General features: G+C 37.1%; 1 protein-coding gene across 1 annotated transcript; it reads right to left on the bottom strand.

Moving 5' to 3' along the window:
- Positions 1-8,567: 8,567 nt before the first annotated feature.
- On the bottom strand, positions 8,568-9,599 carry LOC118921696 (trace amine-associated receptor 4-like). Its single transcript, XM_036903652.2, has one exon. The coding sequence runs from the start codon at positions 9,597-9,599 to the stop codon at positions 8,568-8,570; it is 1,032 nt and encodes a 343-aa protein (XP_036759547.2).
- Positions 9,600-20,278: the final 10,679 nt, after the last annotated feature.

Genomic DNA, 20,278 nt, shown 5'->3' with positions numbered 1-20,278 from the left:
CAGACCTCATTTTGAATCTTGTGATCTTGTAAAAGTTGCCTAACCTCTTGGAGGAACAGAAGTTATAGAAGTGTTTAGATTAAATAACATTAATCATACTACTCACTGGAACATAAAAGTCACTCAATAAATATTAATTTCTCCTACCTCCTTTATTTTGCATCCTTTCGAATTTACATGCTAGATTGACTAGGTGCTTATTTTTAAAGTTTACTTTTCCATGTTGCTTTTTAAATGGTTTTTAAGGAATTCATTTTTATTTTAATGAGCTAATAAGCATCATAAATTTTTGGGGGGGAATGTTTTTTATTTTGGTATCATTAATATAAAATCACATGAGCAACATCATGGTTACTAGATTCCCCGCATTATCAAGTCCCCACCACATACTCCATTACAGTCACTGTCCATCAAACACTGTGAATTTTTATCTCCTGTAAGTCTCCCCACTGCATCTTGCAGAACCTCCTCTGCAGATTGTAGTTTTTGTGTTGTTAACTCCCTAAGACCCCACTAAGTATAATTTTCATGAGATGAGAAAATTGTGCTGTGCTTTATTTACCATTATAACAATGTCATTTCCAGGGCCTGGCACTTATTAGTCACACAATGAGTATATATTGAATGTAACCAACTAGGCCTGAGGTCAGCAAACAGTGTAATAATGCCATCATTAATCACCCAACAGCATGAGTTTAATCAGAAGCTTTTCTCCGACACCCCAGGTAGTAAATCTATTACGACGTACGGGGAGTAGGAGCAAATTAATTGGCAGTTGTGCTCCAGGAGAGAGTCTGTGTCTGCCCCAAGGGCCAGTGGCCCCCAGGGGTGGCATAGGAGTAGCAGGAACCTTGGAGGGGGTTTCAGAGCAGCAGGGAGGTGTCAATGAAAAGCTCATTAAAATCACCTTGAAAATACAGTTTTATTTGAGCCAAATTTAGGACCTGAGACTGGGAAGATATAACTTGGTGGGCTAGGAGATTTATTCCCGAGGGCCAAAGGTTTGATAACCTCAAAGGGGCCAGGCAAGAAACCCAGAACTTCAAAGGGGTACATTTCATTTATGCAAGATATGTGCTGCAGAGAAAAGAGTAGGGGGCCACTATGCATCCTGGCGCGGGAGGAAAATTAAGGGGCAGAGCAAACATTTTTGCCTATCTTTAAGCAATTTTTTCACTTTTAACTTAATTAGCAGATGGTATTATAGAGTTATTTAAATGTGAACAGGCGGCCAGTTTGAGATGCTCAGAGTCAATAAAACCTTCAATACTTACTAGGCCTTGGAAATTTTTTAGTGGCCTGTGGTGTGGTGGTAGGCTTTTCTTTAGTTCACAGAGGAAACAGAGAGAGGACAGCAGTGAGATCTGGAGAAGGAGCATTGGCCTGGGATCAGGAGGCCAGAATTTGTGGTCTGGGTTTGTTTCACTTTAACTACTCAGGGCTTCAATGTCTTCATCTTTCCTAGTTCCATTTCCCCCTTTGTTTTGGTTTTCTTTGTTTGCAACCCACTTTAAAAAAAAATTTTAATTTAGCTAGTTCTCTTCTCATATGCATTCATGTCAGCCATTCTTCAATTATTTCTGGAACAAGGGATGGAGGTGAAAATAATACATATTTTATAGTTATAATGAATCCTTGGAACCATCAGTGTCAATCCAAGGAATACATCCCAACAAAATGACCACACAAGGACAAATTATGTCTATTGAAGGATATTCTATGGAACACTTCATAATAGTGAAAAATGGAAATAACCTAAATATTCTCCAGTAGAGGATGGATTAAACAAACTATAGCATGATTCATGCAACAAGATAGTTTGCAGTCATTAAAATGAATGATTTAGTTCTACAGTTATTGACCAATACGTTCATGGCATATTGAGGAAAAAAAGGTAGATGTCAAGAAAACAGGTATCATAAAATTAAATGTGTATATCTCTATGGGTCCATATAGACAAGGAGAAAGAGTTATCAGTGGGTCTCTCTGGTCAGTTTTGGAATTAATTCTTTTACTCTACTTTTCTGTAGTACTTGAAATTTTGTTTTATTCTTCACAATAAGCATGTATAATTTATACCAAAGGAAAAAAAATCTTTATTTTTATTTCACAAAAGATGAATCTTATGTGTGCTCAGACATTAAGCCTGGCCTCTGGTCCTTCAGTGAGTTCCAATACACTCACTCCTTAAATTGTCACCTGTGCATGAAACCCACTAGAGGAGTACCCCAGACTATTGACTAAATGAGTCTAAATATCATAGCTTCCCCTAATTTTGAACACACCTATGTATATTTGGGAAATTTTTATTTTTCATAAGATACTAAGGATTGCTACTTTATCATTTATGATCAGAAGTGTAACTATCAAGTTTTAGAAATCAAATTTATTTTCATATTTGCTCCAACATTAACAAAAGCAATTATAATGAGACTGCATTAATTACAATAACCTGAAATTATGAAGCTGGGTGGAAGTGTTATAGCTAAAAACTCCAACTAATATATCCCCTGCAGGTTCAGAGGATTCCCTGTTAGAGCATGTTCTTTAGGGACAGCCTTTATCTTTGAGAGCAGTTAGGCCAGAATAGTTCGCAATTCCCCAAAATTGGTCTTTTCAGTCATTCACAGAGATTCTGCATTTTTAGTTGGAAATATAAATACTATTTAAACATAACAAAAGCTACTAGCATGCTTTCTAAATGGAAATGAGAATAAATTTTAATGTACCCACATTTGACAGCATGTTAATCACTTATTATGTATTTTAGAAGAAACACCATGTCTTTAGTTTTTACTCCATCTTTAAAAAGATCTGTGGAAACCTCTCCTCTTAAATGAATCCCTTTAAAAATCCTTTAAAAATATTTTTAAGGAATCTTTCAGGGAAATTAATGATAAGAATAATAAGAATTTGTTGACTTTCTTTTTTTTGCAAAGCCCACTCACTGATCCTCACAACAACATAGAAGGCATTATTGTTCTCACTTTATGGGTTAGGAAGTGAAGGCAAATAAATTGCCCAAGACCACTCAGGAGAAATTAGCTAAGCTGGCAGTTGGGTCTGTCTTACTTCCAAATCCATGGCCTTTCCATCGTATTATACCTCAAAAAGATGCAAGTCTTGAAATTACTTTCCAACTTTCGAACAGTTTCATTCCCTCTTGTCCACAATAGCCTCTGCTGAATTCTCCGTGTTCTTGTTAAATAAGCAAGAAAGGGAAGAGGAATCACTGAAAAGAAGCAAGGTTAGGTTTTGAAAGAATGGTTTTGAAGTGATGGACAAGGGGTAGAAGACAAACACAGAAGTGATACAATCAATTTGTCTTGAGAACTGGTAGCTCAAATATCATTTCTATACATTGTTAACTCTAAAATAATGGGGATTAAAAAATATGCTTTTCCTGTCTAGCTGGCTGTTTCCGTGAAGTAAATCCCATGATTTCCCCTAAAATGAGACCACTAGACATGTTCATCAGGGATGCTAGTTCCTGTTCCTGCATGTTTTCGTCCACACTCCTTCCTCTAAACAAGTCATGTCTGTTTAAGAGGCCGCATGGATTCAAGAGCCCACATGGGTTATTTTTATTTATGTGTAATGAGAGACTGAAGCAGTTAGCATAGCTTATATGTAGCCACTTCCTAGCTCAACAGTAGTGAGGGAGTATTATCATGAACATTATATTTGTAATGAGTTGCTCCATTTGCATCTCTTTATTCATGTCTATTAAACCAAAACGTTATAATTTGGTAGGGAGAAAACAGTTAAAGTCTAGTATTGAAAATTTCAGTTGATTTCAATACCTCTCCCTCACTCACTGGGTGAAATCAAGCCTCTTAGCCAGACATACCATGTGCTTCCATTTGCTGCCAAACCCTTCGCGGCTTCATCTCCCCACATGGTGTGGCTGAACTGATTTTATTCCCACACAAATATCCTGCTGTTTCTCTTGCTTGTTTTATTTCTGTGATGAGCTGTGCTGTGCCAGCCAGAGCTGAAAATGGCATTTCCCAGGACCTCTCCATGTAAATGATGCCAGGTTAGAGGAACTTGAGCGATATTTGGAAGGCAGAAGTGAAGCTGCAGGCATTATGCTGCAGTGTTTGCAGACAGAATCAGTGACAGCCAGACAGAGAGACCTGACACTTTTCAGCTTGGCTTCACTCTTGCTTGCTGAGTAAACAAGGCCCCGGGGTCTACTGCCAAATTCATGGGGAAGACCCACCTAGGCAGCTGCTCACCGAGATTTCTCTACAAGCTCTGACTTTGCAGTCCCACTTCAGTGATTGGAAGAGATCCCTTACTGGACCTGATGACACATTTCTTCAGCCTAAAATGCAGGCAGTCTTCTCTGAACCCCAAGGCAGCCTAAATATTCCTCCTCCGTACTCCCATAGCTTCCTGCACCTGGCTCTAACATGAGACATATCGCCCTGCAGAGTAATTGAGTGGTAACGAATGGTCTTTCCTATTAGACCATAAGCCCCTTGAAGCCAGGATTTAATTTTTATTCATCTCTGAACCACGAGAACTGGGAGTAGCAGTTGGCACACTGTAGGTGCCCCATAAATGTTTATTGAACTGAGTGGCTTTAATACTGAGTGCAAGGTGTCTAGCACAGTCGCCACCTTCCTGAGATGGCTGCCCCATTTAACCCATTTGAGTCCTGCAAAGAAGAGCAGTGGATTAGGAATAAGGATGGGATGATTCACTTTTTCTTGGACTAGCCAGGCAAGAACAGCTGTTTTGAGAAATAGTTGAGCTCATGTTCAGGGACACCCTTTGAAAATTACAAAAGTCCTTTGTTAAGGTGCAGGATGGTGGTGACTGCAGCAGAAACTTCTACCAGCTCTTCCATTTCTCCTCTATTTAACTCAGCTCCTAGTGAGCAGAAGAAAATGCTGGTCTACAAAAAGGACCGCATTATGGCTTCAGACCCTAGTTTTTAATATTTAATCACACATTTTATGTTATTCTGAGGAGCAAGTGAGAAAATGAGTATGTGCTGAGTCAATGACTGTCCTTCCTATTCAGTCCCTCAGAGCTAACAGTCCAAATGGCCTTGAGGAAGGGAGGTTCATCACGGAGAGCAAACTGAAAAATGCTCCTGCCATCATGAGGTGGCCTGTTGCCCCATCAAGCCCTGAAAGGAGGTCTGACTTGGCCTGAAGCCCAGGAGGAACTCATTCTGTTCCTTAGATTCTTCAAAAGGAACCTTAGCCTCTGAATGTTGCCTTTAAGATTATGGACAGAGGAAATTGCTTGCGGAAGAATTTAATTACTGCAGTCAGAAGAAAGTAAACCAATACTAAGTAAACCATTTTTGATTTGGAATACTGTAAATTTGCTGAAACAACTCAGACCCAAATATGTTATATTCAAATGAACAAATTACAAGCCCTTGCCTCAGGAAGCTATAAATGTTCAAGAGAACATGTGGATCAAGAGAGTAGTGGGAATTATCCATTGAATAAAGATGCTATTAAAGGTGTTTTGGGGTAATGAGTAGTTCCCAATAGATAATCTGGAGTCAGAAAAGTAAAAACATTCATAAAAGCACTTAGGATTTATGTATATGAACATTAGAAACCTTAGGGTTAAGACTGAGGCATGATGTCATTTACTTAGGTCAAAGAGTAAAGGGTTGTTTGCTTAGTCAAATACTTTGATATTGCTGTAAGAATTAATATTACAATAAAATACATCTAACATTACAATCTACTTTAGCTGTAAAAAGTTGTTTCTTTGTGACCTACCAGTGTCTGAAGGTTATTATTGTTAAGAAAAGCAGCCTTACTTCCTGCAAAAATAGGCAAAGTTTGAGGAATCAGTTGCTCCAATCACATACAGAGGTTGTAAGTTTGTGGATATATCCTATTGGGCTGGAAGAGTCCTTTTGTTGAATATTACCATTTAAGAAATTTTCCTGTTCAATCCATATGTTAGTAAACAAAAAACATGTCCAAAATTTTCTATAAAGCACTTCTACTATTGAGGTATTAAGAAAGGAAAGGGAAGACTTAATTTCTATCCTGCATATGAGCATGAAAGCTTGGTTTGGAATGTTGCAAATATTTCTGAGTTAGTGAGTCACTTTCTGCTCTGTGTCTACTGACTCCATCCCCAAGTCTCTCAGCACAACATTGTGTGTGTGTAACCAAGCCCATGAGAACGGGAATTCAATTCAGTTCAATGTCTTCTTTAAATAGGCTCTTTGTGCCATCTTCCTTCCCAAGAGGAGCCCCCACTTGCCCAACATCTTTTGCTTTATAACTGTTTATTTCTGTGAATTTGAGTAACTCTCTTCCATTTTCTTCAAAGTTTCTAAGTTTTATTATCCAGTGAAGGTGTTCAGAGATTTTTATGGGAAAAGCACCATGCCAGGCACTGTGGGAAACAAAGATGAGTAATGTAAGGACATAGTTTCACATATAAGAAGCTTATAGTCTAGATGGGGAACCAGCACACCTGTGTACACCCAACTTCAGTACAAAGCAGGAGTCAGGAGAGACAGGTGAACGGTGGTGGCGTGTGCATAGAAGGAAGATGCTGGATGTGTGGAGTTTGAAATCTTGGTAGAGCACCAAAAAATATACTTTACTGTTAGTAAGAAATGAGGGACTCAAACTTGGTGGAAATGATAAGGCTGAAAATAAATATATTTAAGAGGAAACTAAATAGATGTGGTAATTGAAGTTATCAGGTTAGATAAGATTAAAATGGGTTTTCTCAGTTATGGCACTAGTGAAGTTTTGGGCCAGATTCCCCTTTATTGTGTGTGTGTGTGGGAGCTCTTCTGTCCATTGTAGGGTATTTAACAGCACCTACCTCTGCCCTTTACTGGATGGCAGTAGTACTCCCTTTCTGGTTGTGACAAAAATATCTCCAGACATTGCCACAGGTTCCCAAGGTGCAAAACCATCCCTGGTTGAGAACCACTGGATTAGAGACAGGAGACAGAGTGAACGATGAAAAGAAGATGGTAAAAGACAAAATTTGGTGAAATACATTGATGGGGTAGGTGAAGGAAGGAAAGAAAGAAAGGACACAAAGAGACATTCTTTAGTGCAATAAATATCCTAAAACTCTGGGGAAGGGAAAGAACTTCAGTTTGTGAATGAAACTCAAGCTTAGTGAGGTTACAGAATATAGACACCCAAAGACATGGACACATGACCTGTATGTATACACACAGGCTGCATGTATACAAAGAACAAAATAATATATTAGGAGAAAGAAAGAACATAATCCTAAGCTATTTCTTTTTCATTTTTCTCAATTAATAAGAGAGGCCAGTTTTATGAAAATATTGCAAACCTTGCATCCATTCTTTTTGAAAAGAGATTTAAGTCATAACCACTAAAATTGTAAGGAACTACGACTGTCTACTTCTTTCTCCCTTTCCATATTACTTGCATGCTCCATAATTCAGGTTTCTAGTATTCTCAACTCTCTCCCCATTTCCCTAAGATGCAACAAAAATCTCAAAAAAGATTTAGATAAACTCTATATGGCTGTCAATGAGTGTGAAGGCCAATTGTGTCTTCTCTTCTGATGTTTACAAGAAAAAAAATGAAGACCCCTATTTGATTTAAGCCAAGGGAGTAAAATTCTAAATCTCTTAGTTTGGAAATTCAGGAATCTGCAAACCTTGGGAGACAGTTTCTTTTTATTGGAGCAGTTTTGATGCCGGGGGTCTTGTTCATGGAGTCAGAGAATGAACTTCACAAACACTCAAGGTGGGAGAGTTAGGCAGAGGCTTTTATTTAGAGATAAAGCGAGAGGACAGAGCTCCTGGCTCACCCAGGAGGATACAAGAGAGCCCTGGGTGGTGCATTGTCTAGGGGATTTATAGGCTGTTGAGAGACAAAGGGCTAGGGATGCAGACCTGCCAAATGGTCTCAAAATGTTCAATTTTGAAGAGACATTAAGTTTCTTATCACAGTCCTCCGGGTTATTTACAACAAATTTACTACTCTGATTCCCTCTCAGGATAGCAGCTTCCTGGTCTGGGAGCATATCAATCAAGACTGCCTGCTTTGCTCCCAAGGTGGGTTAAGTTATTGCCTGTTTGTTAAAGAGTATGTTAAGAAACTTACTTTTTAACTAATTGGGTTTTAAAATGCAATCTGATCTTCAAGATGGAATCCTTCCTGTTTTTAATACTTGTTTTGGGCTTGCTTGCTAAATCAATTGCCCAGCTTGCAAATCACTTGATTAGGGCTGGAGGAAGAAAAATAGCACCTGGGTAAAGTCAAAAAAATAAGCTGAGCCACCCAGCCGGCCAAAGCAAATCCCACAGTGGGTTATTTTGCTTTGTTTTTTTCTGGAGGCCCTCACCTTACTCTGTCTAAGCCCACAGTCCCTGTCTCACTTTTTCCAGAATCTTAAAATTTGACCACTTTAGTATACCCAGAAGACCAGATCTATTACTCCAATTTAGGTGTCTATTTTACCAGCAGGAAGAATATCCTTATGTAGTCAGCCATACCTCTCCCTGCCTTTGTGGGGAAACAGTATCCAAGATTCCCTACCAGAAAATAATCTTAGAGAATGGAGAGCATTGCCTAAGCCTGTGTAGGAAATAGGCTCAGGGTGGAAGAGTCAGGGTAGAAGATCATTCCTGTGATAATCATCCTCAATGCCTTGCGAAACCAAGGATAAAACATACTGTATATAATGGGATTGAAAGTGGAATTGAAATAACCCAGCCAGAGAAAGACATTGTACAAATCTTCAGGAGCTGTGAAGTTAATGAAAGGGTCTGTGATCGTCAAGACAAAAAAGGGCAGCCAGCACAACACAAACACTCCCATGACTATGCTTAAAGTCGTGGTGGCCTTGCTTTCTTTGTTTGAAGATACCTTTGTTTTGCTTCCTGACCCCACCTGTTTCATTGTGGGCTCCATACCAATTTGCTTAGCATGCTTCCTGGCTATTTTGAAAATGTGTAGGTAAATCCCCACCATTACAGTCCCAGGAAGAAAGAAGGCTATGAAGGAGGCCAACACCCCCCAGAGTTTGTTAAATATTAACACACACAAACCTGTGCAGTCAATGGCTGCAACAAAATCTTCTGCACCAATTACGTTTAATTCTGAGAATATCAGGCCAAAGGCAAAAAAGATCGGAACAGACCAACTGATGAGCAGAAAGACCTCTATGACAGGAATGGTGATTTTGGTGACATAATGCAAAGGGTCGCACACGGCATAATAGTGGTCCACTGCAATGAAGCAGAGGTGAAAAATGGAGGTGGTACAGAGCATGATGTCGCAGCAGCTGTGGACTTTGCAAAAGAAGTTTCCAAAGTACCAACAGGACTCGATGGACCTGATCATACTGAAGGGCATGACCAAACATCTCAATAAGAAGTCCGTGGTGGCCATGGAGAGGACCAGGAAGTTGGTTGGGGAGTGGAGCTGCTTGAAGTGGGTGATGGAAACAATTACAACCAGGTTGCCAAGCATGGTCATCACTATGGCGCCAATCATGACAACATACAAGGCACAGACACTCAGCACAGACCTCACACTTCTGGGGCATGAATTGTTAACAAAAGCAAAGCAAAACTGCGCTTCTCCGTCAGGTGAATTCATTGTCTTTGTCCTGTAGGTACTATGAGTCTTTCGCAAAAGTTCTGTGCTCTGTACCTTTCTATGATAGAAAGAGGAAAAACAATAAAAATCATTGACAGGTCAACTTACCTGGCAGGCTGAGCACTTCCAATCCCAAACTGAACTCCCTACTGACCAGGAGCAGTGCTTCCCAAATTTTAATGTGCGTATGCATCACCTAAAGATCTTTTTGAAGCACAGATTCTGATTCTGGGATGGGAATTGAGAGTCTGCATTTCTCATGGCTCTTAGGAGACGGAAATGCTGTTGTTAGTCGAAAGACCCTCCCTTGATGAGGAAGGGAGTAAAGATAACTGTATGAATACTATCACCCAGCATCTAAGTAACCCAGTTAAAATCACATAAATAACCCAGTTAAAAGCATTTTCTGATTGCATTAACATGTAGCCTTTACTCAGGATTCCAAATCCATACGCAGATAAAGAATTTTCCCTGTTCTACTTATATTAACAAATTTTGTGGATGAAAGACCCTCAAGAATTACCAGGACCTATGAAACTATTATTTAGTGTTCAGCTTAATAAATAAAATCTAAGATTGTGCTTCTTTTCTTCTTTTAAAATTTCTCTTGTGGGTATTTGCAAATGCTTTGAATCCTCCCCTTAATACATACTATTCAATTAAGGAAACATTTCTCTCTCCAATGTGAACAACACAGTTTTTAGAATTTAGAAAAGTACATGGTAAACAAAAAATATGTTAAAGCCTACAAGATTGTACATGAGTAATCTCAAAAAAAGGGGAAAAAAATCTCAAAGGATAGTTTCTGTAAATTTTGTGGGTTATCTCCTTTCATTTATCAGCTGTACTCATGAATTCACATTCAGGTTCAGGTCATCTTGTCCACAGATTTCAAGTCTTACATTGGTAACAAATTTGACATATAGGGGTGCTCATTGTTTAAGCTGTCACTTTATATGCTGTTGCCCTTACAATGTGAACATAATGGGACTGACTCACCCAGAGTATGACATGGGTTTGATTTGTTTTTCCAAGGCCCGAGGCTGGATGTGTAACTCTGATGACCAGTGACAAGCATTAGTGAGGCTTAAGGCCAGGTTGGAGAAGTAGACTTTGGCCTTAATAAAAATAGAATAGATTTAAAACTCACTGGTCCATGGCCCAAATGAAGCCACAAACACATCTGCATCAGATTCACTTGGAAAGACATAAATGAGAATACATATACCTTTGAAAATCATATTTATGGCATTGGCTTCTATAGCTCAGCAATTCTTTCCAATGTTTATTCTTTGAAATCTTAACATAGCACATTTTATTTGCTCTGGATATAGTAATTTAATTTTTCAGATTAACATTTTCCTTTAGACATGTTTTAATTATACCAAATATTGTGAAATGGAGTTGAACTTGAGAAACCAAAGCAGAGAAGTAACTTATAAGGACAAAGACATATTCAAGTCCTTCACTGTAAACTATCAATTTTGGAACATAACAGCACAAATTATTTGATTAATTATCACTTTGATTCCTAAACTCTAAAATATGACTATCATGAAATCTTAAACACCTAATTACTTTCTTCAATAAGTTAACTTTATTTTGCCTTTTATCTTCTTTGCTTTTGTTAATGAACATTTTTTCTTTAATTCTTCTGAAATTTATCTTTAAAGATAGCTAACAAGCACCACAAAATTACTAAAGCATGTGTCACTGTATTTCCTTACACATAGTACTCCCTTAAAATGGTACACTCTTCAAGACTTCATGGTATAAATTTTGAAGTTTTAAATTTCACTTTTGAAAGCCTAATTCCCAAAAGAATTGCCATAATTTAGCCTACTAGGTTTGTAAAGTGAAGTTTACTTCATTTCTTTTATTTAGAAAATATGGTATGAGACAGTTGCTAAAAATTTGTAGTATTGTCTCAGGTTTCTAATGCATGGTTATACATGTTAGGGAAATAGTTAAACATTTAAGTGTTAGATTAAGACTAAGATACATACATTTATTTAAGAAGTTATTACATGAGTGAATTGTTAAGGTAATCTCCAAGACAACATTTCAGTCCCCATCTTAAACTTTTGGCCCTAAATTACAAAAACAAGTAAGCAAATGCAAATATGACTGCTGGTGTGGTGCTTTGTTAAAAAAAAAAAGGAAATTGACATGAAATTAAATGCACCTGGGGTGTTTTTTATTTAAAGACTTAACAGAATAGAGATTCCTTTCCTTTGAAGATTCACCTCCAAAAAAGATAGTCATTTTTTAAATAAAATACAATAATGTTAAACCCTCTATGACATCTCATTTTTATTATAGGACGTTATTGATACACCTTTTTTTTCTTTTTTCCCATAACATTTCAATAAAGGACCAAATTAATGACAACATTGCAAACAATCTCCTAGAAAAAGCATACAAAATTGTTAATCATTTTTGCCCTGAGGTGAAAAGAAACACCAGCAACTCTGCTGAATGGCATTTTTTTTCCTTAGTCTGAATTTAGTTCTTTAAGGAAAAAGATTACTGAGTAAGGAAACAGATACAGGATTCTGAAATAATGATTTTGAAAATGTAAAAATTCCTCAGATTTTCAAGGAAAAAAATTGAAAGAGGAATTATATAATAATTTTTCCTCAAATGTTAAATAACTAAAATTCTATTGATGCATATGTATTTCCTCAAATATGAAAAATATTCAACAGGCTCAATAATGCAAAGTAGAGAAATTAGAAAAGGACCTACTATATCTCCTTTATTATTTATGATTTTTCTTCTCTTACTGGTTACATAGTCAAACATTCTACGTATGAGATTATTTATACAAAAATAATGATTTTACCTTACTTTGATATATCTCAATTAGAATAGTTTGTTAGGTAAGGAAGATTACTTGTGAATTAGATTTGAGAAAAATCTGCTGTGACTCTTCCTATTATTGCCTCTTTAGAATTTCAGTGATTTAAAAAATGATCCAGATTTATATTTATAGAACTTTGAGTTTTCGGCATTTTAAGTGTGGTTCATTTTAACATGCAAAAATAAAATCTATCTGATCTTTTCTTCCTCTTAATACTCTCCTCTGGTTTACAAGAGTTTGTTTGACTAATTAGGTAATTTGGGGCTAACGTCATTGAAAGGTGAATTATCTGTTGTGCTGGTTACTTACCACGCAAATGAGTACTGGGCCCTGCTGCTCTCCTCTCAGCCGTGCTGTTAGCCCCCCGAGAAAAGGCACTCGGGCCCAAGCTCTCAGAGGTAAGCTCTTGGCAGGCATTGCTGTCACCAGTATTTATACACAAAACATGCCTCCTGAGGCCGCACTACCTGGGTCCTACTTTGACAGGTGTGTCATTTAATATTTGCAGTGTGCCTCCAGCAAAGAGGCTACAGCGCGTCACCAGAGAATTGGCTCTGGGAAGGTGAATCGCTTTTGTGCTATTGTGCCTATGACTTTAGAGGGACAACACAGACTAGCCTCACATGGCCAATGTGGAAAAGAATTAAAAAATGAAAGGAAGGGAGAGAGCAAGAGGAGGAAACTTGATTCAAATCTAACAAATGCTCATTCCACTTATTACCACATGCTAGATGTTTCAAACACAGAATTCTTCAATTCCTAGTGAAAATTCAATTCATGTATTTCTTTTCCTTTTACTGCCAGGCATAAGTCAGTGATATTCATTCACAGTGCAGTTCTTGTCTATGTTTCCCCAAGTGAAGGCCTTGTCCCAAACAAACAGCCCCAAGAACCATGCTTCAAACCAACCAAATGGAAGTGAAAGCTTGCCCCACCATGTGCATGTTTCCATGACCCCTGGGGGAGGTGTTTCTGTTGGTGGCCACGTTCCCAACACAAAGGTACAAGGAGTTTATGTTGAGAATTTTACCATCCATCAAGAACACAAAACTATTTAATGCAAATACCCAGTGCTTTGGAGAGCATCAGAGCTTAAGTGTTTTTAAAAATATAATCAAATTTGGATAGTGACCACACTGGAGGGGGTGAGGACTTGGTGAGGATGGGTGAATGTTGACCCACTCACTGTGTCATGTATTTGAAACCAAATAAGATTGTATATCAATGATACTTTGATAAAAAAAAAAAGATAAGAAACAGCAAGGTGGCCAGTGTGGCTGCTGGAGCAGACTGAGTCAGGAAGACAACGGAAGGAGATGAGGTCAAAGTAGTACCCAGGGGGCATGGAGGGAACATAGAGGTCAAATAGTGTCTTATATAACTTGAAAGGACATTTTTGAATAGGTACAACATGATCTTATATGTTTTTTAAAATTCACTCTGACTGCTGGTTGAAAATAAATTGTTATTCAAAGTAAAAAAAGTACAATCAAATTTTTCATATTTCAAGTAACTGGTAAGAATGAACTTTATTACATTCTCTGGGGATTTTCTTCATAAAATGAAAAGCCTTGGCAAATGGGGATGGTTGGAAGATGTTGGGTCTTCATTTTATGCTCATCGAGGCATACAAAACTTCTCTTTCCAAACTTTTCCCAAATGGAGACTAATAATTTCCTAGTATATTTTTATAATTTCATTGCATCAGCCAGGGGCTAGTCAGGGAAAGAGAAAGGAAATTGTTATTTTAACAGAAAGAAATTAAGTTAGGAAATTGTGTTACAAGATATTGAAGGACTTATGACCTATTAATGTCTTTAGGAATTTGTCAAGACTCAGGCCCAGAAAAGAACTAAAATGCTCCCCTGGTATCTGGCTAAACAAAATCATTTAGCATAACTCCTCGGTGAGCATCTGAGCTGACAGAGCCGAAAGCACAGAAGACTCTGGACTGTCCTAGTAGGACCCTGAGCTCTCCAAACCATCCTCACAGCGCTTCTGCAGCTCCACGGAGGGCAAAATGCCGTTTGGAGTCCCAGGACTTAACTGTTTCTAAAAGTAAAATCTTAATTTGCAAAAGGAAACACAACAGCATGCTTCTGACATTGGAAAGATATTTTTCTTTCCTTGATATTAACTTACCAGTATACCATTCTCAGCTGCTTATCCCCCATAATGAATAAAGTAATATAGAATAAACTATAAAAAATAAAAATGAAGTAAAAGAAATAAGAGTAAAGTAATATGGAATAAAAATAAAAGAACAAAGCAACTAAAGGATAAAGTTAAGTAAAAGAAAACACTTCAGACCAACAGGTATTTGTAAACTGAACGTTTGAATTTTTAATAGGCTTTTTCTCACGTGCTAAATAGCATATAACTCTAAATTAAACACAAAATTCAAATGGTTCAGGTCAGTTATGTTCTATTTCATTTATCAAAGCCTTGCAAAATAGTGTTCATCTCTCCATATGTATTATTTGCCCCTACTAGGATTCAAATTTCTAGAGGACAGTGTTTAACTCTAATTAATCACTGCGTTCTGTGCTATCTCCTCCTTGTAGGCATCAATAACTATGTATTGATTTCAATCACAGAGGGAGTGATATAATGTAATATTGAAATGCAGTAAAATAAATTTCAAAAATCAAATACAGTATTTACTAATATGCTCCCACGAATAAATGTGTACTTGTGAAGATTATTCATTGCCACATGATTTGTTGTAGCAAAAATCAGAAACAGGCATCTAGCTTAATCAGTTATGATACTTCTAAATAATGGAACATTCTGCAGACTTTCGAAAAATTAGGCAGAACTATGTTATTTGATATGGAATGAATCTCTAGGACACATACAGAGTGAAACAACCGAGTTGCAGAACAGCATCTATAGTATTTTGCCATTTTTTAAAAAAGTGTGAGATAACAATATGTACCTATATGATTGTTTATGGGTATGCCTGTATATCTCAGGAAAGATATATAAAAAAAGTGATTGCCTCTGGGGAAGATGTGTGGAAGACTAACAGATGGACCAGAAGGCCACTTATTTTTTAGTATCTATACTTTTGTTCCTTTGGAATTTTTTAATATGCATGTGTTCCTTTTTAAAAAAAAAAAAATTTTTAAAACAAGTTCATTTTATTTTTATTTATATTATTCAAATTTAATTTAAACTTTATTTTAGCTATAAGGAGAGTTTAAAGAACCCTTTATGTTTGTGAAGGCTCTGAATTAAGTATAGAAATGATGAAGGAAATGAAATCCCTAGTATTAATATAGTCAGTATTTGGTTTAAAAGTAATCTTCATATTTGTCATTTTTAACTTTTTAATGTTTAAGAGAATTTAGCATCTTACAGTACTTACCACAATAGCTTTGTGATTCACACTTAAAACGTATTATTAAATAATTGATTTAGGCATGATTTTTAAGTTGAAAGGCCCAAGAAAAGTTTGCTAAGTTTATAAATGGTATTATAATTGTTAAGAATCTTAAAATTTAACATATTTGAAACTCATTACATTTTTTTTTTTTTTTTTTAAATTTTTCTGAGTAGTTTAATATATGGTTTTAGTTTCATTCTTTTTTTTTTTTTTTTTACATGGTGAACAAATTCTTACATAGTAAGTTCTTACGTGGTGAACAGTACAAGGGCAGTCATCACAGAAACTCTCAGTTTTGATCACACATTATGAACTATAAACAATTAGGTCAGATATGAATATTCATTTGATTTTTATGCTTGATTTATATGTGAATCCCACATTTCTCCCTTATTATTATTATTTTTAATAAAATGCTGAAGTGGTAGGTAGATGCAAGATAAAGGTAGAAAACATAGTTCAGTGTTGTAAGAAAGCAAATGTAGATGATCAGGTGTGTGCCTATAGGCTAAGTATTAATCCAAGCTAGACAAGGGCAACAAAACATCCAAGGATGCAGAAGATTTCTCTCAAAATGGGAGGTGAGGTTCTAAGCCTCACCTCTGTTGATCCCCAATTTCTCACCTGATGGCCCCCCTGCGACTGTGCCTGTCTTAGGTTGTTCCTCCTTTGAGGAATCTTACCCGTCTCTGGCTAACCAGTCATCTTCCGGGGCCATACAGGGAAATGTAAAGTTGGTAAGTGAGAGAGAAGCCTCATTTTTGAAAAGGTTAGCTTTTTACTTCTTTGCAGATTTATGCCCTGTGGGTTTTATGCCCAGCATTTGTCTTGAGGTATCTTTACCACTTGGAAGAATTATGATACTCGGTAAATTCGATATGAGGCACGAATTCTATTTAAGGGTTGTAATTAGGAAGGAAGAAGAAAAGCTATAGAAGTAGCAGACAGAAGAAAACATGGGAAGATTGGTTATTTCTTTGACATATCTTCTTGTAGTGTAACGTAAGCATGTATAAGTTTTAAACTACTAATTAAATTGCGCACACACATTAACATAATAGGAATACAGTTACATAACAAAAGCAGACCTACAATTACCAGCCATCTCCAGTGAAACCAAGAAAACCAGTTAGGCACCCTAAGCATTTGTGAAAACTTATCTATGATATGATGGATATTGTCTAACTGAATTTGAATAGTTTGAAAAAAATCAGACAAATTAAAACAACACATTCCTGGGAACTGTTCACATCCCATATGTTCTTTTAACAGTAGATAGTCTGTAGTCTCAAGCTTTTGGAGCACTGCAACTTGCACTTCTCCTAATTCTTGGTTGCGTTCCAACAGTATAGATTCAGTCAAATTTGTTATTATACTGTATGCACAGGCCAGCTTAGATATCTCCTTCTTCATTCCAATGGCAATTCCAGGAACCAGTAGGATGAATGCAGCTACAACTGCAACAGCGCCAGGATCTTTGTTGACGTTTTTTGATGATCATCTTCTAGAATGACTCTTCCAGAATATGTTGATGTTGGAACTTCTTCTTCATATCGTATCTTAGTTCGTTTTCTGGGTAGCCAAATTAGGCTTTGATCCTCTGTATAAACACAAACAGACCCTTTGCCCACACTTTGATATGCCCTTTATACCATTGTGAAGAAATTATTGGAGGTCACCACACAGGAACTGCTTTTTTTTTTTTTTTAAGAGAAAGGAATGTTATCAGAAAAATGCACTTCCATAGCTGATCATCTGACACACTTTAAATGAGCAAATTAAGGATATTTAAAGCATGCATTAATTGTTGATTTACAGTTAGCTTTATCCTATCAGGGAGTAATCCCCCTTTCTTTTTTTTTTTTTGTTATCATTAATCTACAATTACATGAACAATATTATGTTTACTAGGCTCTCCCCTATGCCAGGACCCCCTAAAAACCCCTTTACAGTCACTGTCCATCAGCATAGCAAAATGCTGTGGAATCACTACTTGTCTTCTCTGTGTTGTACAGCCCTACCCTTTCTCCCACCCCCTCCCTTTATGCATGCTAATCTTAATACCCCCCTTTGTCTCCCCCCCTTATCCCTCCCTACCCACCCATCCTCCCCAGTCCCTTTCCCTTTGGTACCTGTTAGTCCATTCTTGGGTTCTGTGATTCTGCTGCTGTTTTGTTCCTTCAGTTTTTCCTTTGTTCTTACACTCCACAGATGAGTGAAATCATTTGGTATTTCTCTTTCTCCGCTTGGCTTATTTCACTGAGCATAAAACCCTCTAGCTCCATCCATGTTGTTGCAAATGGTAGGATTTGTTTTCTTCTTATGGCTGAGTAATATTCCATTGTGTATATGTACCACATCTTTATCCAATCATCTACTGATGGACACTTAGGTTGCTTCCAGTTCTTGGCTATTGTAAATAGTGCTGCGATAAACACAGGGGTGCATCTGTCTTTTTCTAACTTGAGTGGTGCACTCTTAGGGTAAATTCCTAGGAGTGGAATTCCTGGGTCAAATGGTAAGTTTATTTTGAGCATTTTGAGGAACCTCCATACTGCTTTCCACAAAGGTTTAACTAACTTACATTCCCACCAGCAGTGTAGGAGGGTTCCCCTTTCTCCACAGCCTCGCCAACATGTGTTGTTGTTTGTCTTTTGGATGGTAGCCATCCTTACTGGTGTGAGGTGATATCTCATTGTAGTTTTAATTTGCATTTCTCTGATAATTAGCGATGTGGAACATCTTTTCATGTGTCTGTTGGCCATCTGTATTTCTTTTTTGGAGAACTGTCTGTTCAGTTCCTCTGCCCATTTTTTAAGTGGATTGTTTGTTTTTTGTTTGTTGAGGTGGGTGAGCTCTTTATATATTTTGGACGTCAAGCCTTTATCAGATCTGTCATTTTCAAATATATTCTCCCAAACTGTAGGGTACATTTTTGTTCTATTGATGGTGTCTTTTGCTGTACAGAAGCTTTTCAGCTTAATATAGTCCCAGTTACTCATTTTTGCTGTTGTTTTCCTTGCCCGGGGAGATATGTTCAAGAAGAGGTCACTCATGCTTATGTCTAAAAGGTTTTTGCCTATGTTTTTTTTTTTTTTTTTTTTTTTTTTTAGATAATTATTTTTTATTGAAGGGTAGTTGACACACAGTATTACATTACATTAGTTTCAGGTGTACAACACAGTGATTCAACATTTATATACATGATAATTCTAAGTACCAGCTATCACCATACCAAGTTGTTACAATATTTTGACTATATTCCTTATGCTATACATTACATCCCGGTTGCTTATTTATTTTACAATTGGAAGTGTGTACTTTTTCTTGGTTGTTGTTGTTAGGGCATCTCTCATTTTTATTGATCAAATGGTTGTTAACAACAATAAAATTCTGTATAGGGGAGTCAATGCTCAATGCACAATCATTAATCCACCCCAAGCCTAATTTTCGTCAGTCTCCAATCTTCTGAAGCATAACGAACAAGTTCTTACATGGAGAACAAATTCTTACATAGTGAATAAGTTACATGGTGAACAGTACAAGGGCAGTCATCACAGAAACTTTTGGTTTTGCTCATGCATTATGAACTATAAACAGTCAGTTCAAATATGAATACACATTTGATTTTTATACTTGATTTATATGTGGATACCACATTTCTCTCTTTATTATTTTTAATAAGATGCTGAAGTGGTAGGTAGATACAACATAAAGGTAGAAAACATAGTTTAGTGTTGTAAGAGAGCAAATGTAGATGATCAGGTGTGTGCCTGTAGACTATGTGTTAATCCAAGCTAGACAAGGGCAATAAAACATCCACATATGCAGAAGATTTCTCTCAGTACAGGGGGGGTGAGGTTCTAAGCCTCACCTCTGTTGATCCCCAATTTCTCACCTGATGACCCCCCAGCGACTGTGCCTGTCTTAGGTTGTTCCTCCCTTGAGGAATCTTACCCGTCTCTGGCTAACCAGTCATCTTCCGGGGCCACACAGGGAAATGTTAAGTTGGTAAGTGAGAGAGAAGCCTTATTGTTTGAAATGGTTAGCTTTTTATTTCTTTGCATATTTATGCCCTGTGGCTTCTATGCCCAGCATTTGTCTTGAGGTATCTTTACCACTTGGAGGAGTTATGATACTCGGTAAATTTGATATGAGGCACGAATTCTATTTAAGAATTCGTTGTAATTAGGAAGGAAGAAGAAAAGCTATAGAAGTAGCAGGCGGGAGAAAACATGGGAAGATTGATTATTTCTTTGACATATCTTCTTGTAGAGTAACTTCAGCATGTATATATTTTAAGCTACTACTTAAATTGCGCACACACATTAACATAATAGGAGTATAGTTACATAACCAAAGCATACCTGTAATTACCAGCCATCTCCAGTGAAACCAAGAAAACCAGTTAGGCACCCTAGGCATTTG

The sequence above is a fragment of the Manis pentadactyla genome, chromosome 12, assembly GCF_030020395.1.
Source record: "Manis pentadactyla isolate mManPen7 chromosome 12, mManPen7.hap1, whole genome shotgun sequence".
Taxonomy (NCBI): domain Eukaryota; kingdom Metazoa; phylum Chordata; class Mammalia; order Pholidota; family Manidae; genus Manis; species Manis pentadactyla.
Note: the sequence above shows the minus strand (reverse complement) of the source record. Positions and strands in the feature narration are given on the sequence as shown.

What these genes read in the sequence shown, in the direction of transcription:
- LOC118921696 (XM_036903652.2), bottom strand. Translation starts at nt 9,599, where the DNA reads ATGAATTCACCTGACGGAGAAGCGCAGTTTTGCTTTGCTTTTGTTAAC.